The sequence below is a fragment of the Hyperoodon ampullatus genome (assembly GCF_949752795.1).
Source record: "Hyperoodon ampullatus genome assembly, chromosome: 3".
Classification (NCBI taxonomy): domain Eukaryota; kingdom Metazoa; phylum Chordata; class Mammalia; order Artiodactyla; family Ziphiidae; genus Hyperoodon; species Hyperoodon ampullatus.
This window is the reverse complement of record NC_136916.1, coordinates 177,983,869-178,003,878: the sequence shown is the minus strand read 5'-3', so window position 1 is coordinate 178,003,878 and position 20,010 is coordinate 177,983,869. Positions and strand designations below refer to the sequence as shown.

The 20,010-nt window shown below is 47.8% G+C and overlaps 1 protein-coding gene and 1 long non-coding RNA gene across 8 annotated transcripts in view; both read right to left on the bottom strand.

The window, feature by feature from the left end:
• Positions 1–4,759: 4,759 nt before the first annotated feature.
• LOC307050162 lies at positions 4,760–5,851 on the bottom strand. The gene is made up of 2 exons (XR_013810782.1): positions 5,539–5,851; positions 4,760–4,958 (listed from the first exon to the last, which is right to left on the bottom strand). It is a non-coding gene; the product is annotated as an uncharacterized lncRNA (long non-coding RNA).
• Positions 5,852–6,594: 743 nt separating this feature from the next.
• Positions 6,595–20,010, bottom strand: part of MARK3 (microtubule affinity regulating kinase 3) — a gene marked incomplete at its 5' end in the record, with an annotated part of 103,366 nt that continues 89,950 nt past the window's right edge. For 2 of the 7 annotated variants that reach the window (XM_079701395.1, XM_079701397.1), the window contains 3 exons: positions 6,595–7,547; positions 10,920–10,964; positions 16,383–16,640. In XM_079701395.1, the coding sequence (XP_079557521.1) occupies positions 7,202–7,547; positions 10,920–10,964; positions 16,383–16,640 (649 nt within the window). In that variant the 3' untranslated portion in view covers positions 6,595–7,201. Of the gene's footprint in view, positions 7,548–10,919; positions 10,965–12,247; positions 12,275–16,382; positions 16,641–20,010 lie in introns of all 7 variants that reach the window. The other 5 variants (XM_079701400.1, XM_079701399.1, XM_079701396.1 and 2 more) reach the window with 3 other exon arrangements.

Below are 20,010 nucleotides of genomic sequence, written 5' to 3'. Positions count from 1 at the left end.
ACGCCCTCCTCTTCCACTGAGCAGACTTGGGGGGCTTCAGGCCATACCTGTCATCTCTATGTGCCTCCTCCACCCAGACTGGGCTTCCTGCTAGCCCCGAGCCCTGGTGTTCCTTCTTGCAGCGCTGGCCATACCAGGTTTCAAGGTTCTGTTTGTGTACCTCTTCCTGTGAGAACGTGCTGCTAGAGGACACGGGTTTTGCCTTATTTTTGGATCCCCAGAGCTCAGCACAGGGCCCTCCAGAGTAGCTGTCCCACCTTAAACGCCCCCAAGCATGAATGTCAATGAAGGAATATATGAACATAAAAACCATGATAGAAAGTCTTCACATCTCGTCCTGAAACATCTGAAAAGAACTGGGGCAGTCTAACTTAGAGAAGCAAACTTCAGGGAGGGAATACAATTTTTATCTTCAGATACTTGAGCCTTGACCAGTTAAACGCTAGTCAAGGAGAGCAGGAGAGGCTCCCAGGGCGGTGCAGGAGGCTGCTGTGCATCCGGGAACCGCAGACCCAGCCCGAACTCCTCGCAGCCCGCTGGCACTGGAGGCGCCCAGCAGAAACCAGAGAAGCTCCTGAGGAGCAACTGCAGACTTCCCTTCTGCGTGAGGGACGATTCTGGCTTAAAATAGCACTCAGAGATGGGTTAAGTGGGTGGGATGTAGAGGGAGCAGGAACGTACAAATGGCACAGGGAAGAGCCGTGGTATGATCGGTCGTCTCTTTTCTTGGTGACACCCCCAGGAAGGCCTCTACTTATCACCATAACTAGAAGCCACAAGAATGAATATCCAGGGAGCTGGGAGAGGATGTGAGAACCTCAGAATGTGCAACCACTCAGCCCCATCACACAAACCACCACAAAAAACAAAATAAATCAGCAAGGCGACCAAACCAACGCCGATGGCATCAGAAGCGCCCGACATGGCCCCCAGTCTCCCCTGCCCTCACCCCAAGAGATCCAGGTCGTCTCGGCAAGCGTGGTCTGGCCTCCACCCCAAGGTGACCCTGCTCTGTGGGAGGCTCCTGCTCATGACAAGCAGTCAGAGCGGGGGCCACTGTTAACACGCAAGCGAACCTGACGGGCCACCTGATTGAACACAGCTCACACCCACTGCCGACCTTCAGGCCACTACTCTTTCAGTGGCCTGAAATCCAAACGCTACACTGACCGAGCGATTCTGTGGCGTGGGACAGAGTATGGTGCTAAGCCAAGCGTTTCAACTTGCAGTTTCACATCCGATTGCAAATGTCATGCGATGCGGGGCCTCCTCCTGTACATCCCCAGGAACTTGCACGGTTTGAGCCCCACTTGAGCTGAATGACACCATATGGGCATCGGTTATACAGGCAGCTGGGTGAAGAGAATAGTGCACCGGTCACCTGGACTGTGGGCTCCATTCTCATCCCACCTCTGGGCCTCGTCTGTAAAACAGGACAGGCTCGGAGAGCTGCTGGACACCAAGTAGGATGGGCCTTGTACAGACCAAACATGGCTTCCCACAGCTGCTGCCTGTTTCAGCCTGGGCCGTCGGGGGAGAGGCAGCTACAGGGGAAACTCATGAACAGCTAGCTGCCTTGTGCCTTCCAGACCTCTCCTGCGCGCGCTCCATCACCACCCTGATCCTCATCGCTCAATGAATACTTATTTTGTGCCGTGTCCCAGGCACTACTCCAGGTACCCGGGTTACATCAAGAAAAGGGCTTACGTTCTAGTCAGGGCAGGAGACAAGGGACAGAACAAATCTGTGAGTGACGCTGACGGTCAGGGCGGCAGGAGCAGCAGACAGTGAGGGCGGGGCTGGGCAAGCAGGCCTGCAGAGGCCGGGGACGGCCTCGGTGGAGGCGGCGCTGTCGGCTTCCTGTCTGCGCGCTCACACCAGGCCTGCTGCTCCTCCCTGTCCTCTGGGGACACCGGCAAAGGCTTGCGGCCAGGAAGGTGGTGGCACAGGCCTGTCAACTTTCCTAACAGCAGGTTCTGAGCCCAGAACTCTACACCTTAGACACTGGGGGAATGTCCTTATGAGGTCTATGCTGGCAGGGCAGTGTACCCTCCTGAGAGCCAGAGTGTGCTGTTCAAGGACTTCTGTGCCTTGGGCAAGCCGGGAAGGAAGAGAAGAGGACTGGCTGGTGTTCTTCTTTAAAAGGACCTGTGCCTGTGCGCCCTGCTGACTTCCAGACGCCTGCCAGGCGTCCTGCTCTGCACTGGCTGCCTGGTGGACCCTGCCAACAACCCAGAGTGAGATACTCTTACAACATGTTGACTTTCTGAGGAGGAAACCTGAGGTTCAGAAGCTGGAATCTGGACACCAGGCTGCCCAGGTCAAGGGCGTACGCCTCTAGGCCACGCTGCCCAATTCACTTTTAAACAGGGCTCTGAGTCTGTCTAGAGGGAATCCCGAGGTCCTGCTTCGGAATCCGTCCTGCCCCAGCCTTCCTGGCCACGCAGACCCTGCTGCAGCAACTAGCAGGGACAGGCTCAGCGCCCCTGCTGTGGCCAGGGGCTCCCCTGCTGGAAGAGGACTTTCTTATTTTGAGTTCACAAAGGCCTCCTCGCAATGCCCACCCTGCTGTTCCGGGCCCTAAAGCCACCCCCCGAGTCTGGCCCAGACACAAAGAAAGGTCTCGGACTCTCCCACCACAACCCATTCTCCACACACATCACATCTCCTCCTCACCAGGTGAGCTCCTTTCCCTGGGGACATAAGTCTGGCCCAGATGTCCTGCTTGTGTTTTTTTTCCCCTGCTGTGCCACACAGCTTGTGGGATCTTAGTCCCCCAACCAGGGATTGAACCCGGGTCCTCAGCAGTGAGAATGTGGAGTCCTAACCACTGGACCGCCAGGGAAGTCCCACTTTCTGACTTCTGAGGGTTGTGATGCTGCTCTGTCACATATCCCCCAATCTCACCAGCGGCCGGGCAGCCACACTGGGATGCCACCGCACCACGCAGCGAGCACTGCCTGTGAGGAAGCGTCACCTCTGGCTGGGTTCTGGTCTCTCCACGTGGCAAACCAAGACCAACTCAGGAAGCTGTTGGATTCTGGCCTCCTCGAGGACTGGCCAGGACAGCCGGGGTCTGCGCTCCGGGACAGTCACACCTGGATCACCTGTGCACTGTCAGGACACCTGCAAGGCATGTCACCCTCTGTACATCGCTCCCTTCAAAAGCAGCCATTTCCCTCCCCATTCAGAAGTGGCTGCTGAGCTAAAGGGTCCCATGGCAAATTAGTAATAAAAAACAAAAAACAGCCCAACAACAAAACCCCAAAAAAGCCAAGTTCGGACCCTCTGATCCAAGCCCTCCCTCCTGCTGCCGCTCTTGCCTGAGCCAGACCAGAAGAGACAGCACTTCACAGACATGCCTCCCACGTCCCTGTGTCTCCCTGATGCTGCTCACGGAAACCACCAGTGCCCCGTGGATCCCACGGTCACCAAGCATCACTCATTGAGCAAGAACTGCCGGGAGAGGGTATTCTAGGGACAGTTTCCACGGCAACAGTAACTTGTTCATACTGCACATGGAGGGAGATTTTTCTTTTAAACATCATCGTTCTCTAGACTTTTGGAGAAACATATGCTGTGGAAGCGATCACAGTTGTGCTTCTGAAAGTTAGTCATGTTTCTTCACAGTTTTCCGCACGGGTCTTCACTTTTAGAAACGGAAGGACAGCCTGCGAACAAGGCACGTCACTAAGAAACGCTGTCTTGGTTCCTCTGATCTGCCTGATCTAGGTGAGAGGAAAGTTGACCTAACTGGAAGACAAGCCTTATTTTCAAGAGTAAGACAACACTCGGATTGTCAGGTAAATAAAGCCAGTAGTACTGCCTCGCCAGGTACCTCACCTCACTTCTGAGGGATTCCAGGGAAGTGAATGAGGAAAAAAGTGTGGCTTTGTCTCAAGTAATCAAAGTACTCTAGAATATTCCCTTTCAAAATTCACCATAGGGGACTTCCCTGGTGGTCCAGTGGTTAAGAATCTGCCTTCCAATGCAGGGGACATGGGTTCGACCCCTGGTTGGGGAACTAAGATCCCACGTGCCACGGGGCAACTAAGCCCACGTGCCACAACTACTGAGCCCGTGTGCCTCAACCAGAGAGCCCACGTACTCTGGAGCCTGCACGCCACAACTACTGAGCCCGTGAGCTCTGAAGCCCGCGGACCACACTAGAGAGCCCACGCTCTGGAGCATGTGTGCAGCTAGAGAGCCCGTGTGCCACAACTACTGAGCCTGTGTGGTTTGAAGCCCGTGTGCCACTACTACTGAGCCTGTGTGGTTTGAAGCCCGCGTGCCACAACTGGAGAGAAGCCCATGTGCTGCAAAGAGCCTGTGTGCCGCAACAAAAGATCCCGCGTGCTGCAACTAAGACCCAACGCAGCCAAATAAAGTAAAAAAAATTCACTGTATGAAGAATAAAAATGCCATATCCTGAGGATGTAGTATCTCAAGGAAGGACATGGGCCCCTCAGTAATGGATGAGATTTCATGTTTTAACTTCAGTAAAGGTAACACTACCTATGCTGCCACTAAACTCAAACCTTCATCAATAGAGCCTTTTGCATACAACCAGTTCAGATGACTTCTGCAGGTGAATATTGGTACTACAAACACACACAATTTCTCATTGGATCAGTAACATATTAAGATGCAGATATGGCTTATGACAAATAAGCAATCAAAAATAATATGAACATTTGTGTCTGTATAAAGAGTGGCCATTTCATTAGGGCACGTGGTAAACTAATTTCTCCTAAAGGAGTTTAACTTCTAGTATTTAATTTGTCCTTGAAAACAATTTAAAACACGTCCAAGGCAACAGGATCAGAAGAAACTCGGCTGCAGCCACACCTTTGCTTGGCAGAGCTCCGCTTCACCCCCGCAGGTCCTGCAGGGCCATCTTGCACAGGAAGCCGTGCACACTGAGCTCTCGGAAAAGTGCATGCTGAAAGGGGATGGGTCTGGAGGAGAAAGGAAAATGCCTCAAGTGAAAAAAGAAGGGGACTCGTTTTGTTTTTTTTCCCGTAATCACAAAGGTTTGAAAGCACCAGTAAGGTGAAAATGGCCGGCTCTATTGTTAGGTCAAAGGGCACTGACCCCTCCATCCTTCCCTGACCCTGGCTGGGGACCACAGGCCTGGCACTCCTCCCACCACAAGGCTCTCCCGCCAGGCCCACCTCTTCTCCCCGGCCTCCCCAGGCACTGTCTCTGGGGCTCAGCACTGGTCCTCTCCTCTGCTCTGATGAGCTTCTCTCACTTGCCGAGGGTTCCTGGGGTCTCTCCCCAGTCTCCACCTGTGTGTAAAGGTACCTTAAACTCGATGCGTCCAAACCTGTTCTCCCACCCCCAAACTTTCCCACAACCCGTCCTGTTTCATGGGCAGCAACCCTCTCCTTTCTGCTGCTCCGGCCAAAAACTAGACAGTCATCCTTGGCTTTTTCTCACTTACCCGTTTCTAATCCAGGAGTAAATGCAGTTGACTCTTATTTCAAAACATACCCAGAATCCAACCAGTCTCACCAGGGCAGCATCACCTCTTACCTAATTACGGCCGACAGCCTCCAAATGGCGTTTCTGGCTTCTCCTCACGCCCTGGGATGAATTCGCAACACAGCTTCCAGAACAAGCGTCTGAAAGCCTGAGGCCACTCTTCTTCTCCTGTCGGAACCCCCCAGCTGCTCCCATCTCAGAGTGAAAACACATCTGCATCGCCTCCGTGGCCCATCGCCACCCCGACCAAACGCCCTCCACTCTGCTCCAGCTTGCTGCTGCGCTCCGGCCTCGGCCAGATCCTCTTCCGGGAGACGTGCGCGGACGCCTCCCGCGCAGCCACTCTGCTGCACCCCTCCCCACCCGAGCCCCAGGACCTCGGGAACGCCTGACCCTGCCCTGGGACGCTGTTCATGCCACTTACCACTTTGTTCCACACTAGATACTGTACTATTGCTTACTGACTGCTCTCCTGTTAGGACATATGCTTTCAGAGGCTAGGGGTGTATCCCCAACACCCCAAACAGTGCTCTGCCCGTGGCAGACAGTAAGTATTGGTGACTGAGTGACTGTCCAGACTTTCATGCTTGGACCACCACCGACAAACCCAGAACCCAAACAGCACACCAATAAATGTGATAATATCCCCGTGAGATTAAAGCATCAAACTGACTGATGAGTTCATTACCCTCTTTATGTAACCATGTAGATGTTGGGAAACGGCTGTGAGTCTAATTCAGGTACTGAATCACAAAGAACAAGAGAGGAAAATTACATACTTCATGGAGAACAAACCCAGAACTGCCAAGGCCTGGCGTTTCTCCACACGGGGGCGCACCGGGGCTCCCGAGGCTGAGGCTGACAGCCACTCCCGACTCCCATCCTGCTCAGGTCACCAGGAGGGCCATCTTCTCCCTTTATTGCCTTTGGGGAAAAAAGATGCTACAAATCACAAAATGTTGGGATCCACGCTAAGGAAAAACTGGCCCGGCCTTCGCACACTTTCCATTTGCTTTTGTTCAACTTGGTGGTGGAGGCAAAAACACATACTTTTAAGTCACTGCCTTAATCTGAGTCTTAAATACAGTATTAGGAGACAATGCAAGATTTTACTGAGAAAAAGTGAATTTTTAATTATCTTGTGAATCTACTTAGAAAAACACACACAAGCAATGTTCACAACTATAAATTTAAACCTTTTGCACTAAAAAAAAAACACGAAACAACAAACACAAAACCACAGGCATGAACTGTAAACCTGCATTAATTACCAACTAGTCTTAAAGTTAATTCTTAGTAGTAATTCAGTATTTTCCTCCTTGGCAATTTTAATGTTTTAGCACCAAATAATCTCCCACAGAGGTACTCGTAACAACTCTGGTTGCCAGTGTAAGGAGATGCTTCCGTAGCACTACTTCACACACACACCGTCCACTCTCACACCCGCACAGACAGGAGGCACGTGGAGATGGATGTCACACGCTGACTTTCAGGGCAATGGAAATAAGACAGAGGGCACACGTGTCACACGTCTTTAATGTAGTGCATTCGTAGAAAAAAGGCCAACTTTCGTTCCCAGGCGTGCTCTCGTCCTTATATTTTAATATGATTTAGAAGATGCAGACGTTATTGCCTAAATATTATTCTATACATTTCCATCAGTGTTCAGGAAAACACTTTAAATCGCTACTTAATTTACACCATAATTACTGGGTTACAGCTTTAGCTCATTGGCAATTTTGGAAGCGATATTTTTGAAAGCTATGGACGTCCCTGATATCCGCTTAAACCGGACCCCGTTCAGAGACAGTCTTGGCAGCTTGCACACTTCCATCTCCCACTGCACAAGGCTCTCCGCGTGCCCGTCGCCGTGGACACAGAAGAGTAAGAAGCGCTCTCTCTGCTCGTAGTCACAGTTATTGGCGTCCAGCACTTTGCGGATTTCCCGCATCATGTCATTGGGATCCATGGAACTAGTGGTTTTCATGCTCCAGGTAAAGCGCAGGGAACGAGGTTTTGCTTCTTTGTTTTCCTCCTTTTGCTCAGCAGATATGTTGCGACTGAAAGGCACAGTGGCAGGTTTATTCTTAATTGCACAGGAAAACCCACCTCTTCTCCTCTACCCAGCTCACGACCAACGTCTTCAATACAGCATAATAAATGACTTCCGCGTTCTTCCCGCATGGGCTCATGGTTGGTAGTCTGTTCCTTTGCTAAGAAGTACTCACCTATTTCTCCACAACCCCCTTCCAGTCCCAATCATAAGCCACAGATGTAAAAAATCTACCTGGCCGAAAAGTCTCCACCAGTCATCCAGTGAAAACTAAGGAAGTAATGTGTTAAACAGAACCCTTGGGAGGAGGCGAAGTGGAGGCTAGCTGAGCACGTCTCCAGAGCCCAGCCCGTGCCATCCAGGCTGGCTGCCAGCGGCAAGGTGCCGGCAGGGCCCTTCACAGGCCAGCTCAGGGAGGTGGTGGCAGCAGCCCAGCCACCAGGTCTGCTCGGCCTGGCTGCTTCTCCTACCACAATTTTTTTGCAGTACGCGGGCCTCTCATTGTTGTGGCCTCTCCCGTTGCGGAGCACAGGCTCCGGACGCGCAGGCTCAGCGGCCATGGCTCACGGGCCCAGCCGCTCCACGGCATGTGGGATCTTCCCGGACCGGGGCACGAACCCGTGGTCCCCTGCATCGGCAGGCAGACTCTCAACCACTGCGCCACCAGGGAAGCCCTCCTACCACAATTTTAAAAGATTCAATTCATCATAACCTCCACTGTAACTGTTACTCAGGATAACCAGTGACTCAACACAGTTGAAAATCGCTTTCCCGGCAAACAGCTCCAGATGCTAAGCAGAGCTAGGTAACGGGGTGGGCCATTCTCTCAGTCCCCTACCACCACCTTAGCACTTTTCCTTCTGTTAATTTAAACTTCCAATTTCACAGTTAAAAAGAATTCTTAGATGACACTACCTTACTACTGAAATAGGAAAATGAAATGTTGAGGCTTACTTGCTGCCAAGCACTGAAATGACCAGTTTGAATGCAAACTGTACAGATTCACAAGGTGCAGGCTGTGGTCCCAGGCACGGCTCTCTCAGGAACTCCAACAGGCATCTACCATGTCACTGCTCTGCGGTATTTAATCATTACTGCCACAAACCGTTACTGACATTCTCAATTAGGAGGGTGAATACCTAACAGGCTTGTGCATTAAAAACTCACAGTGTATGTATGTTCAATACACTCAATCCTATGGCAAATTCATCAGAACTGAGAGCAGGCCGTAGGTTTTACTGTGTATATAATTCTCCCTGTCAGCCACCTGCTAACAGAATATTCAGTTTGGTTCACACCTACCAAAACTGTTTGAAAGCTTCCTAAGTATAAAATGCTGTTAAATACTAAATAGGTTACAAAAAAAAGCAAAAGCTCTCTAAGCTGGGGTCAGGCGAGGAAAGACTAAAACACAAGGAAACAGCAATAGCACAGGTAAGGCACTGGCCGTCAGCTAGAGTCCCAGAGAGGTGGAGCCGCCTGAAGGGAGGAGCGCCAGAGAAGGGAGGAGTGGAGCGGAGGGCAAGGCCGGGGGTGGGGGGGTGGGGGGAGGCGGGGCGGGCAATGGCATCTGAGAAGACCTACAAGAGACCACGGGATTTCAACATGACAGAGGTGGGAGAAAGTCTGTGTCTAGAGCAGAGGAAATCTCTTAGGTGGAAGGCAAGGAGGTATGGAAAGCACAGAATGAGTTGAGGGCAAAATCGAAGGTACCCACGGGCTGGAGCTGAGGGCGCAGTCTCACCCCACAAGACAGCTGCTGGCATGTACTGAGCCCTTGATCCTCAGCACACCAGGAGGTGGGTTCTGTTAGTCCCTCCCAACCACGGCTGGGGAGACAAGCTCAGGGCAGCTAGACTTGCTCAAGGGCAGGCGGGGGGATGCTGCCTGACTCTCACCCCGAACTTCTGGCTCAACTGAGGGATTTGTGTGTGTGGGAAACGGGGGCTGCTGAGGCCACACAGGGCCTCATATGGACACGGTTGGCCAAGCGATGGGGCAGCTGCAGGTTTTCATTCAGGGTAGTCATGATCAGAGCTGTGTTTTAGAAAGACCAGGAAGAGAGGAAATGGGCTAACAAGGACCTGAAACAGCATGGTGGCGACTGTCATAAAAAAGGGCACAAGTGGAAGAAATCTAGAGTCCTGAGCCCAGCTGGTGACTCCCCCCGCCGCCAGATCCATGCAATGACAGGTACAGAAAATTTAAAAGCAAAACACTCAACTACATAATCATTCTTTTTTTTTGGCCGCACTGCACGGCTTGTGGGATCTTAGTTCCCCGATCAGGGGTTGAACCTGGGACCTAGTGAAAGCACAGAGTCCTAACCACTTAATTCCCTACATAATCATTCTTAAAAAAAAAAAAAAAAAAAAAAAGACATCTAATTTGAGATATGAACATTCTCCTAGGGAATTTCCTAGAGGTCCAGTGGTTAGGACTCGGCGCTTTCACTGCCAGGGCCGGGGTACAATCCCTGGTCTGGGAACTAAGATCCCACAAGCCATATGGCGCGGCCAAAAAAAAAATTCTCCTAAATATTCTGCTTTCCTTCCTTGAGACTAGAACTATGCCAGGAGGTCTCACCAGGTCGACAATGCTCCAGACTCCCAGACCTCACCTCGGGTCAGGAGAGCTCAGGCAGGAGGAATGCGGTTGTTTTTTTTTTTTAGTTACAAAAGGAAATTTATTTCAAAAGCATAAGGGAACATTTACATTTGAACAAGGGGATATACAGGTGTCTCGCAAAAGAAAACTAATCCATGGCATGAAGTTTTCGTTCAAATTTTTGAAACAGAAATAACCTAAGTTGTGCACTATTGCCTTAGGAAAGGGAAGTGGAACAATGAGGTGGTAAAGGAAGGAACACAGTCAACTTAATATCAAACTTTAGAAAGTAAAGTCACTTCTGCTCAGCTTTGAGTTTACAAATATTAAAAAGAAAAAGAGGAAAAATTACACTTAATGTTCAAATTTATATAACTGTAGTCCCAAAACAGCATCTATATTTGAAATGGCTTTAGGCCACTGGCTGATCTGCTGCTGAGGTCCAGGCTACCTGGTCACAGTTTTCAAATGGCAATCCCACGTTCCTATGCCTAGGAATGCATATTTTAACACCCAAACACCAGTGAGAACCCAGGTGGGGCTGGGACCAGAGGCTTCCACCAGCAGGTGGCTGCAGCACTCCAGCGCCCTCATGTGGCTGCCAGGTGCCAACGGCAGCAGCAATGCTTCCTGACCACATACTGCTGGTGGCACTAAGCAATTCCACTTGGAGCAGGGACAGATGCAGAACGTTCAGAAAAGGGTGTTGCCTCTGCCACAGAAATGAGGTAAATACCTATAAAATATGTTAAGTAAAAATAGTTTCCCTCACCTTGAGCCCTCATATCTCCCGTTCCTCTCATATTCAGTTGGAAGCCTCAATGAATAGAATGCAGAAGCACAGAGAAGTGGGAAAGAGAAAAGATATCTTACACACCAGTACACGACCAACCCAAATACAAACACAGACAGTATAAAATGAACAAATCCAAAGCACTTTCTGGTCACCAGCTGAGCTTATTAAAACTCGTACTCTTGTAGGTGTGACTCTGCCAGAGGCCATCCCCATGTGTTCATGAAGGCCGTGCAGGAGGCTGGCTGCACACCTGCTTCACATACACAACAGGTATTCCTGCCCAGGTCTGGAATCTGCGCACACTCACGGCCTTCAACTGGAGGTGTTCTTTTTGATCACTACCCAAAGTATAGTGGGTTTCCAATTAAATAATCATGGAGTGGAGTTTCCCACAGGAAGAAAGCACTCTTCCCACGGTTTCTGATAAAGAGCGCACGTGAACAAAGCCTCTCCGTGACCCACTGGTGGCCTCCACGTAAAAACCCATAAGCTGGCCCGCTGGTGAGCTGAGAGGAGCAGGCCCGACGTGGCTGCAGTGGCAGCTTTTCCCTCAAGGGTGTGTGCACCCTGAGACAGTGAGCAACGCTCTGGTCTCTTGAGTGTCATCATCAAAAAACTATCTACCTAGTAAGAATAACATTTACGACAGTGCTTTAAGTAAAAATGAGACATACTTTCTTCAGAGGTTGGTGGAAAGTGCCTTTTAGATACAATACTATTCACTCTTCAACTCTTGGAAAATATTAAAACGTTTCTGCTATACAGTTGCCCACGTCTTAATTTCTGAAAAACCCCAACAAATGAGGTTGTAGGTGTGAATTTCACATTTATTTCCAGTATCAGGATATTAGCTGATTTATCTGTCATTTTAAAGCCTTTTGCTGATGCAATCCTTCATGAAATAAAAGACGACAGCTAACACAGTCACCACTTACCGTCTGCATGCGTGAGGCTAATCGTGATTTGCACATTGTTACTGAACATCTCATTCTTCAAACAGAAGCATGCTAAGTGTTATTAGTATGAAGACAGAATTATTTGGATGCTAAATAATTCTACCAAAGGAAGAAAATGCACAGAGCATGCGTAGGCCTCTTGTTACATGGGTGCCACAGTCCCTTTAAAAATGCCTGACAGAGTTAATCTCTTTCTTTCCAGCTTCCTTTCAAAGAAGTATTTAGTTCTCAGCAGAAAGTTTAGTGTTTAAGGAAAAAAAACAGGGCTAGAAAGCCAAACCTGATGTTAATTGCAGGAGCCATTTCAGGGTGAGGATTGAAAAAAAAATGTGTATATATAAATCCTACCTTTTGATAAACCTGAATGACATGTTTCTAAAAGAAATTAAGCCAAAAAAAAAAAATTAACAAAAACGAGTTGCACAAGTTAAATAGTCAATTACAGATAGAACAAAAAACAGCAAGTAAAACAGGGCTCCTCTCCTGTCCAATGAACAATGAAACAGCGACATTTGATGAAAAAGTAAAATTATCACAAATAATTGAGTATGTGATCTTTTAAACAGAAATATAAAAAGTCTGTACTTGTAAGAAAAAATTTAGCAGTAAATATTGACATTAACTATAATTAAATGTTCTAAGGTTCTTCAGATGGGTACACCTTAAGATAATAAAATTCAACATTTTGTGTTAAAGCCATTTGCAATGTACTAGAAATAAAGTAACATTCCTCAACTTTCTTCAGAATATCTTATGAACAAAAGTATCACCTTATACAGAAACATTAAACATTTCATTGTAAAAATATTTACCCATGAAGAGAATCATTACTTACTTCAGGAAGATGATTTAGACATTAACAGAATGTCTGTTACAGTGGTTTCATATAAATCACTTTTTAAGAAAAAACGTCATTGGAGGTTAGGTTTTTTTTCCCTTCCAGTTATGATATAACTGACATACAGAACTGTAATAAGTTACTGGGAGTTTAAAATGAAGTAGACTTTTTAGAGCTTTAGATATCAAAATGAATGAAAATTAAATGACAAGACAACAGTGGGGGGTTCATTTTTATGTTTTATGTAATAAATGGAATGAGCTGTATTTATAAGAAGTGACTCTGCTCATTAAAAAAAAATTTAAGGAGATGCTTGGGTTGTGCTGAACAGAATTTGACAAAAGAAATTTCAAACTATGGCTCAGGCTTGTATGATCACGCAATAAGCATTCCTGGGTGAGTGTGAGCTGGGCTTGTCAAGCTCTTTCTAAATCTCAGTTCTGAGACAGAGCACAGGAGGCACTCAAATGTATCTGAGGGCTGACTGAATTAATAACTTCCTTCGTTGTTTTTTTTCCTAATTTGGGATGACTTTTGCATTGCTTCAGATACCTACCAATTTTAAAAGTATCTAACTACTGGAGGTAACTGCCAACCACTCCATAATCAGATCAAAAGTAGTATACAGCAGGATTACACACAGTAAGGAAAGTTCATGCACGTGAAAACTGATTAAAAGGCCTTTAAAACATATTTTCATTTCCGAATTTTCTACCTGAGAAAAGTCAAGGGGGCTGCTCAGGTACCATAGGACTGATTTTCTTAACTCTTCCTCCCTTAAATCCCTTGAGGTATAAAGAGGAGGAAGCTGCAGGATTAAGGCTCTCACACTCCGCCCTGGGGCCACGTGGATGGCTCCCAGGAGCACAGAGGCACCTGCGCTTGTGCCCAGGCTGTCCTGCCTGCAGAGTATGGGTGACTCTGGGCGCCCTGAGCCCACAGCTCTCTAAAGCTCTCACAACATCCAGGGCACAGCCAGGAGCAGAGGGCGAGTTTTCTGATGCCAGTCCCACCACGTCACAGCAGGTCTCCTTGCGGCATCTACGTGCCAACACCTGAGGCTTTCCTGCACTAGAACTTTAACCCTCACAATTATTGTTAGGAGAGGGTAAGAAGCTGATGCTGCGGCAGCAAGGACTCTGACTGCTTTTAAGAATGAACTGACCACAACTGAAGTACAGCACCAAGGGGGGCTACAGGTCTCAGTCTGCAAACTAACAAACAGAAGACTTTCTGTAAAAATTCTGGGGTGGAAATTACAAAATCAGATGACCCCCTCTAGAATATTTTCAACAAGAAGCCTCAGCCTTCTAGAATATTTTTTTTTTTTTTTTTTTTTTTTTTTTTTTTTTTTGTGGTACGCGGGCCTCTCACTGTTGTGGCCTCTCCCGTTGCGGAGCACAGGCTCCGGATGCGCAGGCTCAGCAGCCATGGCTCACGGGCCCAGCCGCTCCGCGGCATATGGGATCCTCCCAGACCGGGGCACGAACCCGTATCCCCTGCATCGGCAGGCGGACTCTCAACCACTGCGCCACCAGGGAGGCCCTAGAATATTTTTAACAAGAGGCCTCAGCCTTCAATTTCAATTCAAATACATGAAATAAATTTAATTAGAAAATATGGGAAAAGGACTCACGTCTGTAACAAGTGCTTTACCGTTTTCTGCCAGGGACACTACATAGTGGGTTCAAGGCTCTTCTGGAGCCACGGGTCTGACTCAGCACTCTTCTGCTGTAGGATCTTGAACACGTGCCTTAATCTCTCTGAACCTTGCCTCCAGTTTCTTCTATGAAACTAGGACAATGTCTATTCCACAGGGTAGATTATGGAGATTAAATGAGTGTGTGAGAGAGAATGCATGTGTGTGCATACACACATACTTTTTTATGTATATAAAATGAGTATTCCTATATCTATAAATCTACAGACATCTCTTTAGCTTAGCACATAGGAAGCATTCAGTATACTGTGGCTGATGTTATTTTTATCAATGATAGTATTAAGATGACCAAAAAAAAAAAACCAAAAAAAAAAGAGCCCATTATTGACCAAAGTGTAAGGACACAAAGCTGACTGTCCTGTGACTGGAGCTTAGACAGACCTGACTGCCACACATCCCTTCTGTGCTCGGGGACCAGAGGGCAAAATATCAGTTGACATTAAGCAGCCTAGGCTCCAAGGAAGGAGCTAAGGGAGGCTGGGGACAGCACCTGGGATGACCCTGAAAGGAAGCAGTGCGTTATTTTGGGGGTCATCAGACTCTTCTTGGGTTGAACTCATTGTCTTTATTGCTGGCCACAAATGGGTGCCCCAAATCTGGCAAGGCCCTTCAGACCATTCTGCTCTTCTGCCCAGCCCGGGATGGGACGTCTCAGCAAAGGGTCTAAGAGAGTAATAGGGTGGACCAGAAACCCTGGACTCCTCTGACCTCTAGTCAATGCCAGTGGGTATCAGGAGTCCTCCCTAAGCTGGTATTTGACATCCTGACAATGAACAGATCATCTGGGGAAAGACAGTTTAACGTGACTTGTCTGAGTTTTAGATGACTGATTTAAAATAAAATTACTGGGGGAGACTGAAAAGTGATATTTAGCTTATAGGTTAAATAAAGAAGACGGCACGGAACAGATCAGTAGGCTAATGGGCCACAGGGAGTCAGAGAAGAGAGGAGGAGGAGGAGGGCGTGTATCATTTTAGACTCTGGGAAGACCCCACTGTTGTTCTGTGAAGAAGACACAAGTGATGAATCAGAGGGTCTGTAACAGGCAAAACCTGCAGGACACTTCGGACAGACTAATCCAGAGAGGCTTAAGTTCAAAGAATTTCCTCTGGGTGTCCTGGAACTGCAGGGGCTCTCAGGTTTCCTGGGTGTGGTCCTGGTTAAAGGTGCCTTTGCTTATAATGCAGAGTGGTATCTTTTCTTTTTCCTCTTATAGCAGCCAATGTTTCTAGGCTTTGCAACCTCTAAACTAGATTCTGGAAATAAAAAGTACCTCAAGGGACCTTTAGAGATTTCCCAAGGCCCCAACTGACAGTCTACAGGACATACAAAAGATTTTATACAGGACCAGATACTAGCTTCTTCCTGAGAATAAGGCAAGGATTTTATCTCCAAAACTATTCAATACAGAATGTTACCTTGTTCTCATTATAACTCAGGCCAACAGAGAGAACAATTTCAAGACTGAAGCTCAAAGAAACTTAGTGCTCCTCAACGACACTGGAATGCAACAAGAGAAGAGGAAATGTCTCTCTCCTCCGTGTCTAGGGACGATCACACCATACACGTCTTCCTCAGTGGCTACTTATGGGGTGCCAGCCCCTGGACTACACTGGATCTGGGGTTTTGCTAAACTGAAGTGCACACGCCATGTAGAGAGATGTGAGATTAAAAGGAAAAGTAATTAAACAACAACAACCTCCCAAGTGCTAGAGAACTTTTAGTGTTGTGAAAAGACTCTGAGCTCTGTAATTTCTCTTCTGAAAGGTTTTAAAAGTATAGCGTTAGATATGCAAACCAGAAAAATGTCAGCTAAAGACAAAATGAAAAGCATCTGGGCAGTGGCTTCACACAACGAGGAAGATGACACTTCTCCTTTTGCCCTTGTGTTTGCTCCAACCAACCAGCACCACCTAGGCACTTACCTCCTTGTGAGTTTGGAAGTTAATTTACTAAAAAGGTTAGTGGAGCCTCGGCTTCGAGTCTGCGACAATGGTGTGGCTTCATGGGACAGGCTGGGTGAAGCAGGCGGGCCGTTATACGTGGCAGTGCGCCGCTCCCGGGGCTGGCCGTGGAAAGTGCTACGACTGGCAGTGCCTCTTGGGAAGCGGGTTCGATCTGGGGTGGTGGCGCTGCTAATACTGTGTGTTGAAGCAACTGGAGCTCTCTGGTCAGGAATAGTGCTTTGAGATCAGAAAATGACAGATTCTTAGTCTCTGTTCACAAAACCCTGGCTTTGTAGCAAACATGGCACACAAACATTTACAATCACAATATACCTTTGATATAGAGTGGAGAAAACCAGTTATATAAATCCAGACCCAAGGGGTATTTTAGAGGACTTAGGAGCAAAAGGTAAGTTAAATGGCAAAGGGTACCAAAGGAATAGTACATAATCAAACAAAACCTCATGGAGTTTAAGGGAACAGTACACACATATTTTCAAGGACAAGATTAATGCAGGGAAATTCTAGAACAAAGAACAGCTAACTCAAGCTTTTTTTCCTTTGCTTCCCTCTCAAATTGCTTACATGCAGAGAACCTTGCCAATACAAAAGAAATAAAGGCTATGCAGGTGAAACTGAAGAATAGGCAACTAAAAAGTTTTGGAAGCACAAAAATGGCATAAGTGCTGTAAAATGCTACATGCTGAAAGCAACCTGGAAAGAAGGGGGAACTTCTTACACCCTTTATAGTGTGCAAAGGCATGAAGACACAAAGATGACCAGGGACACCATGAGACAGGATGTGCTGAACTAAAACCACACACAGGAAGGACACTCTGTAGACAACTGGAACAAAATCTTGGACTATAAAATCCACAGCACAAAATTAAGAAGCAGTGGGTACACATTAGTTTCACAAGAAATGTGCATTTTTCTTACATAGCCTTGAAGTTATCTCCTTCACTGTCTATTGGAGGTAACATCATCTTGGGGCGCCCAGAGCCTGACATGGACATCGACTTGTGATGTCGCAGCCGACAGGTGGAAGATGTCTTACAAACAGAGGCAGGGCTAGCTGCGTAAGCGAACATTTCCATCAGGCTGGGAGGGGGTTTGGGTTCAGGCAGAGGCAGAAACAACAGTATGATGGACTAGTGACAAAAAGAGCAACTCTTGTTCAAAGCATATAACCTTCCTCCCCAAACCATCTCGTCTTTGTCAAGGAACAAAAATCTCTTAGACCTGTTTTGGGGATTCTGGAGCAACTGCTAATCTGTATCTGCTTTTTCTAAAACAGCAATTTAAAAAGTTTATCAGCTTTAAAGAAAATAACATCATACACGTTTGAATATTTAAGTGAGAGGGACGAACTCTTCCGAGCTATGTATAAAATTAAGCCTACCCTAAAAGAGATGCCTCCATTCAAATCAAAGTGAATCTATAATATGAGCACACTATGCTCTTGACCTGTTCCCAAAGCACACTGTCCTATTTTAAATGGACTAGTAAAATCACAGGTATAGTAGTAACTAGTTGTATTTATCAAAGTATCCTATGTTGTTTAAATATCCTATGTTGTTTGTATTTATCAAAGTATCCTATGTTGGGCTTCCCTAGTGGCGCTAGTGGTTAGGAATCTGCCTGCCAATGCAGAGGACACGGGTTCGAGCCCTGGTCCGGGAAGATCCCACATGCCGCAGAGCAACTAAGCCCGTGCGTCACAACTACTGAGCCTGTGCTCTAGAGCCTGCAAGCCACAACTACTGAGCCCCCATGCCACAAACTACCGGAGCCCAAGCGCCCAGAGCCCGTGCTCTGCAACAAGAGAAAGCACCACAGTGAGAAGCCCACGCACTGCAACAAAGAGTAGCCCCCACTCGCTGCAACTAGAGAAAGCCTGTGCTCAGCAACGAAGACCCAATGCAGCCAAAAATAAAATAAATAAATTTATTTTTAAAAAGTATCCTGTTAAAACCTTCCTACTCAGAGGACTTTCACTTCTTTATAAACAACACTCAGAATTCCTAAGGGGTCAACAGAGCCCCATTTTTCAAGGTGGGAAAACTAATAAGAGTGAATTAACTGTTTATAGACAGAAAAAGAGTAACAGAAGTGGCTACATGTCTGCAGTTTCACCTGGCACAGACAGCTATGGGACAAAACTACCTAAGGGAGTTTCCCCATCCTTAATTCCAGCTCAGTCATCATGTCCTTGGAATTTCAAAGGGGCAGTTTCTTTCCTTTAAAAGATAATCAGGGGGCTTCCCTGGTGGCACAGTGGTTGAGAGTCCGCCTGCCGATGCAGGGGACACGGGTTCGTGCCCCGGTCCGGGAAGATCCCACATGCCGCGGAGCGGCTGGGCCCGTGAGCCATGGCCGCTGGGCCTGCGCGTCCGGAGCCTGTGCTGCGCAACGGGAGAGGCCGCAACAGTGAGAGGCCCGCGTACCGCCAAAAAAAAAAAAAAAAAAAAAAAAAGATAATCAGGGATTTAGAATTCTGACCATACTCTTTCAGTGACTTTCTACAGAAATCCTTTCAAACCTGAAACCTAGCAACATCAGGCTCTTTCCCTCATGCCCCACATCCAGAGCACCTGGGACATCCTGTTGGCGTCAACTGCCTCACAGCACTTCGGCGAGCCCGGCCTCCCCCCCTCTACTCCGAGGGTCTTTGTGCGGCGCCTCCCCTCTCCCACAGGCCCAGTCCTAAGTCATCTGTCTTTACTGGTCTCCAATTCCACACTTTCCAATCTGTCCACCATACAGCTGTGAACTTTCTAAAGCACAAACCTGACCTTGTCACTCATCTGCTTTTAACCATGCAAAAGCACACTGCGTCTTCAGGATAAAGTCTAAACTCCTCACGCTGGCATCCAAGTAGCATCCTCAGGTGCCCACAGCTCGGCCCCTGCCACCTCTCCAGGCTTGACCTTCCACTGTTACCTCCCGGAACTAGACTTTCGGGCCCACCTGATGATGTGCAGTCGCTTGGTCGTGCATCAGGTCAAAGAACTTTTGCAGGAGCTATTCTCCGTGTCTGGAGAGCTGGCATCTTTCTATTTTCATCAAAATTCAACCCAGAGGTCATTCCCTCCGCGAAGTCTCCACCGGTGCCCTCTCCCATCAGGAGTGACTCATTCCGCTCTATGTATTCAGTGCAGGCACCTGCTACTGGACACCACACTGTACCGCAGTGACTCCTGTCTGCTCATGCGCCCTGGAAGCACGGCCTGCAATCTCATCGTGTCCCCGGGGTCTCCTAACTGAAAAGGTACATTAATGAAATGAGCCACTGGAATTCTAACAGTCCCAATATGAAGGAGACAGGTCTCTGTAATAAACTGCTCAAGAAGATCTGCTTGTCTCTGCGTTTCTGTTTGACAATCCTGCCCTCTCACTTGGGGGAGTGGCTTATAAAGATTAAACACAGATTCACTTTCGTGTTTCTCACAGTCTTTTCCTTTTGGCAAAAACACCTGAATTCTGTTTCGGTAGAAATAGGTTCTTGGTCTCTCGATGTCGCTGACTCCACCCCAGACTTTCCCAGCTACCCTGGCCAGTGACAGATTAAGAGATGGGCACATGGCCAGAGCCAGACCAACAGGGC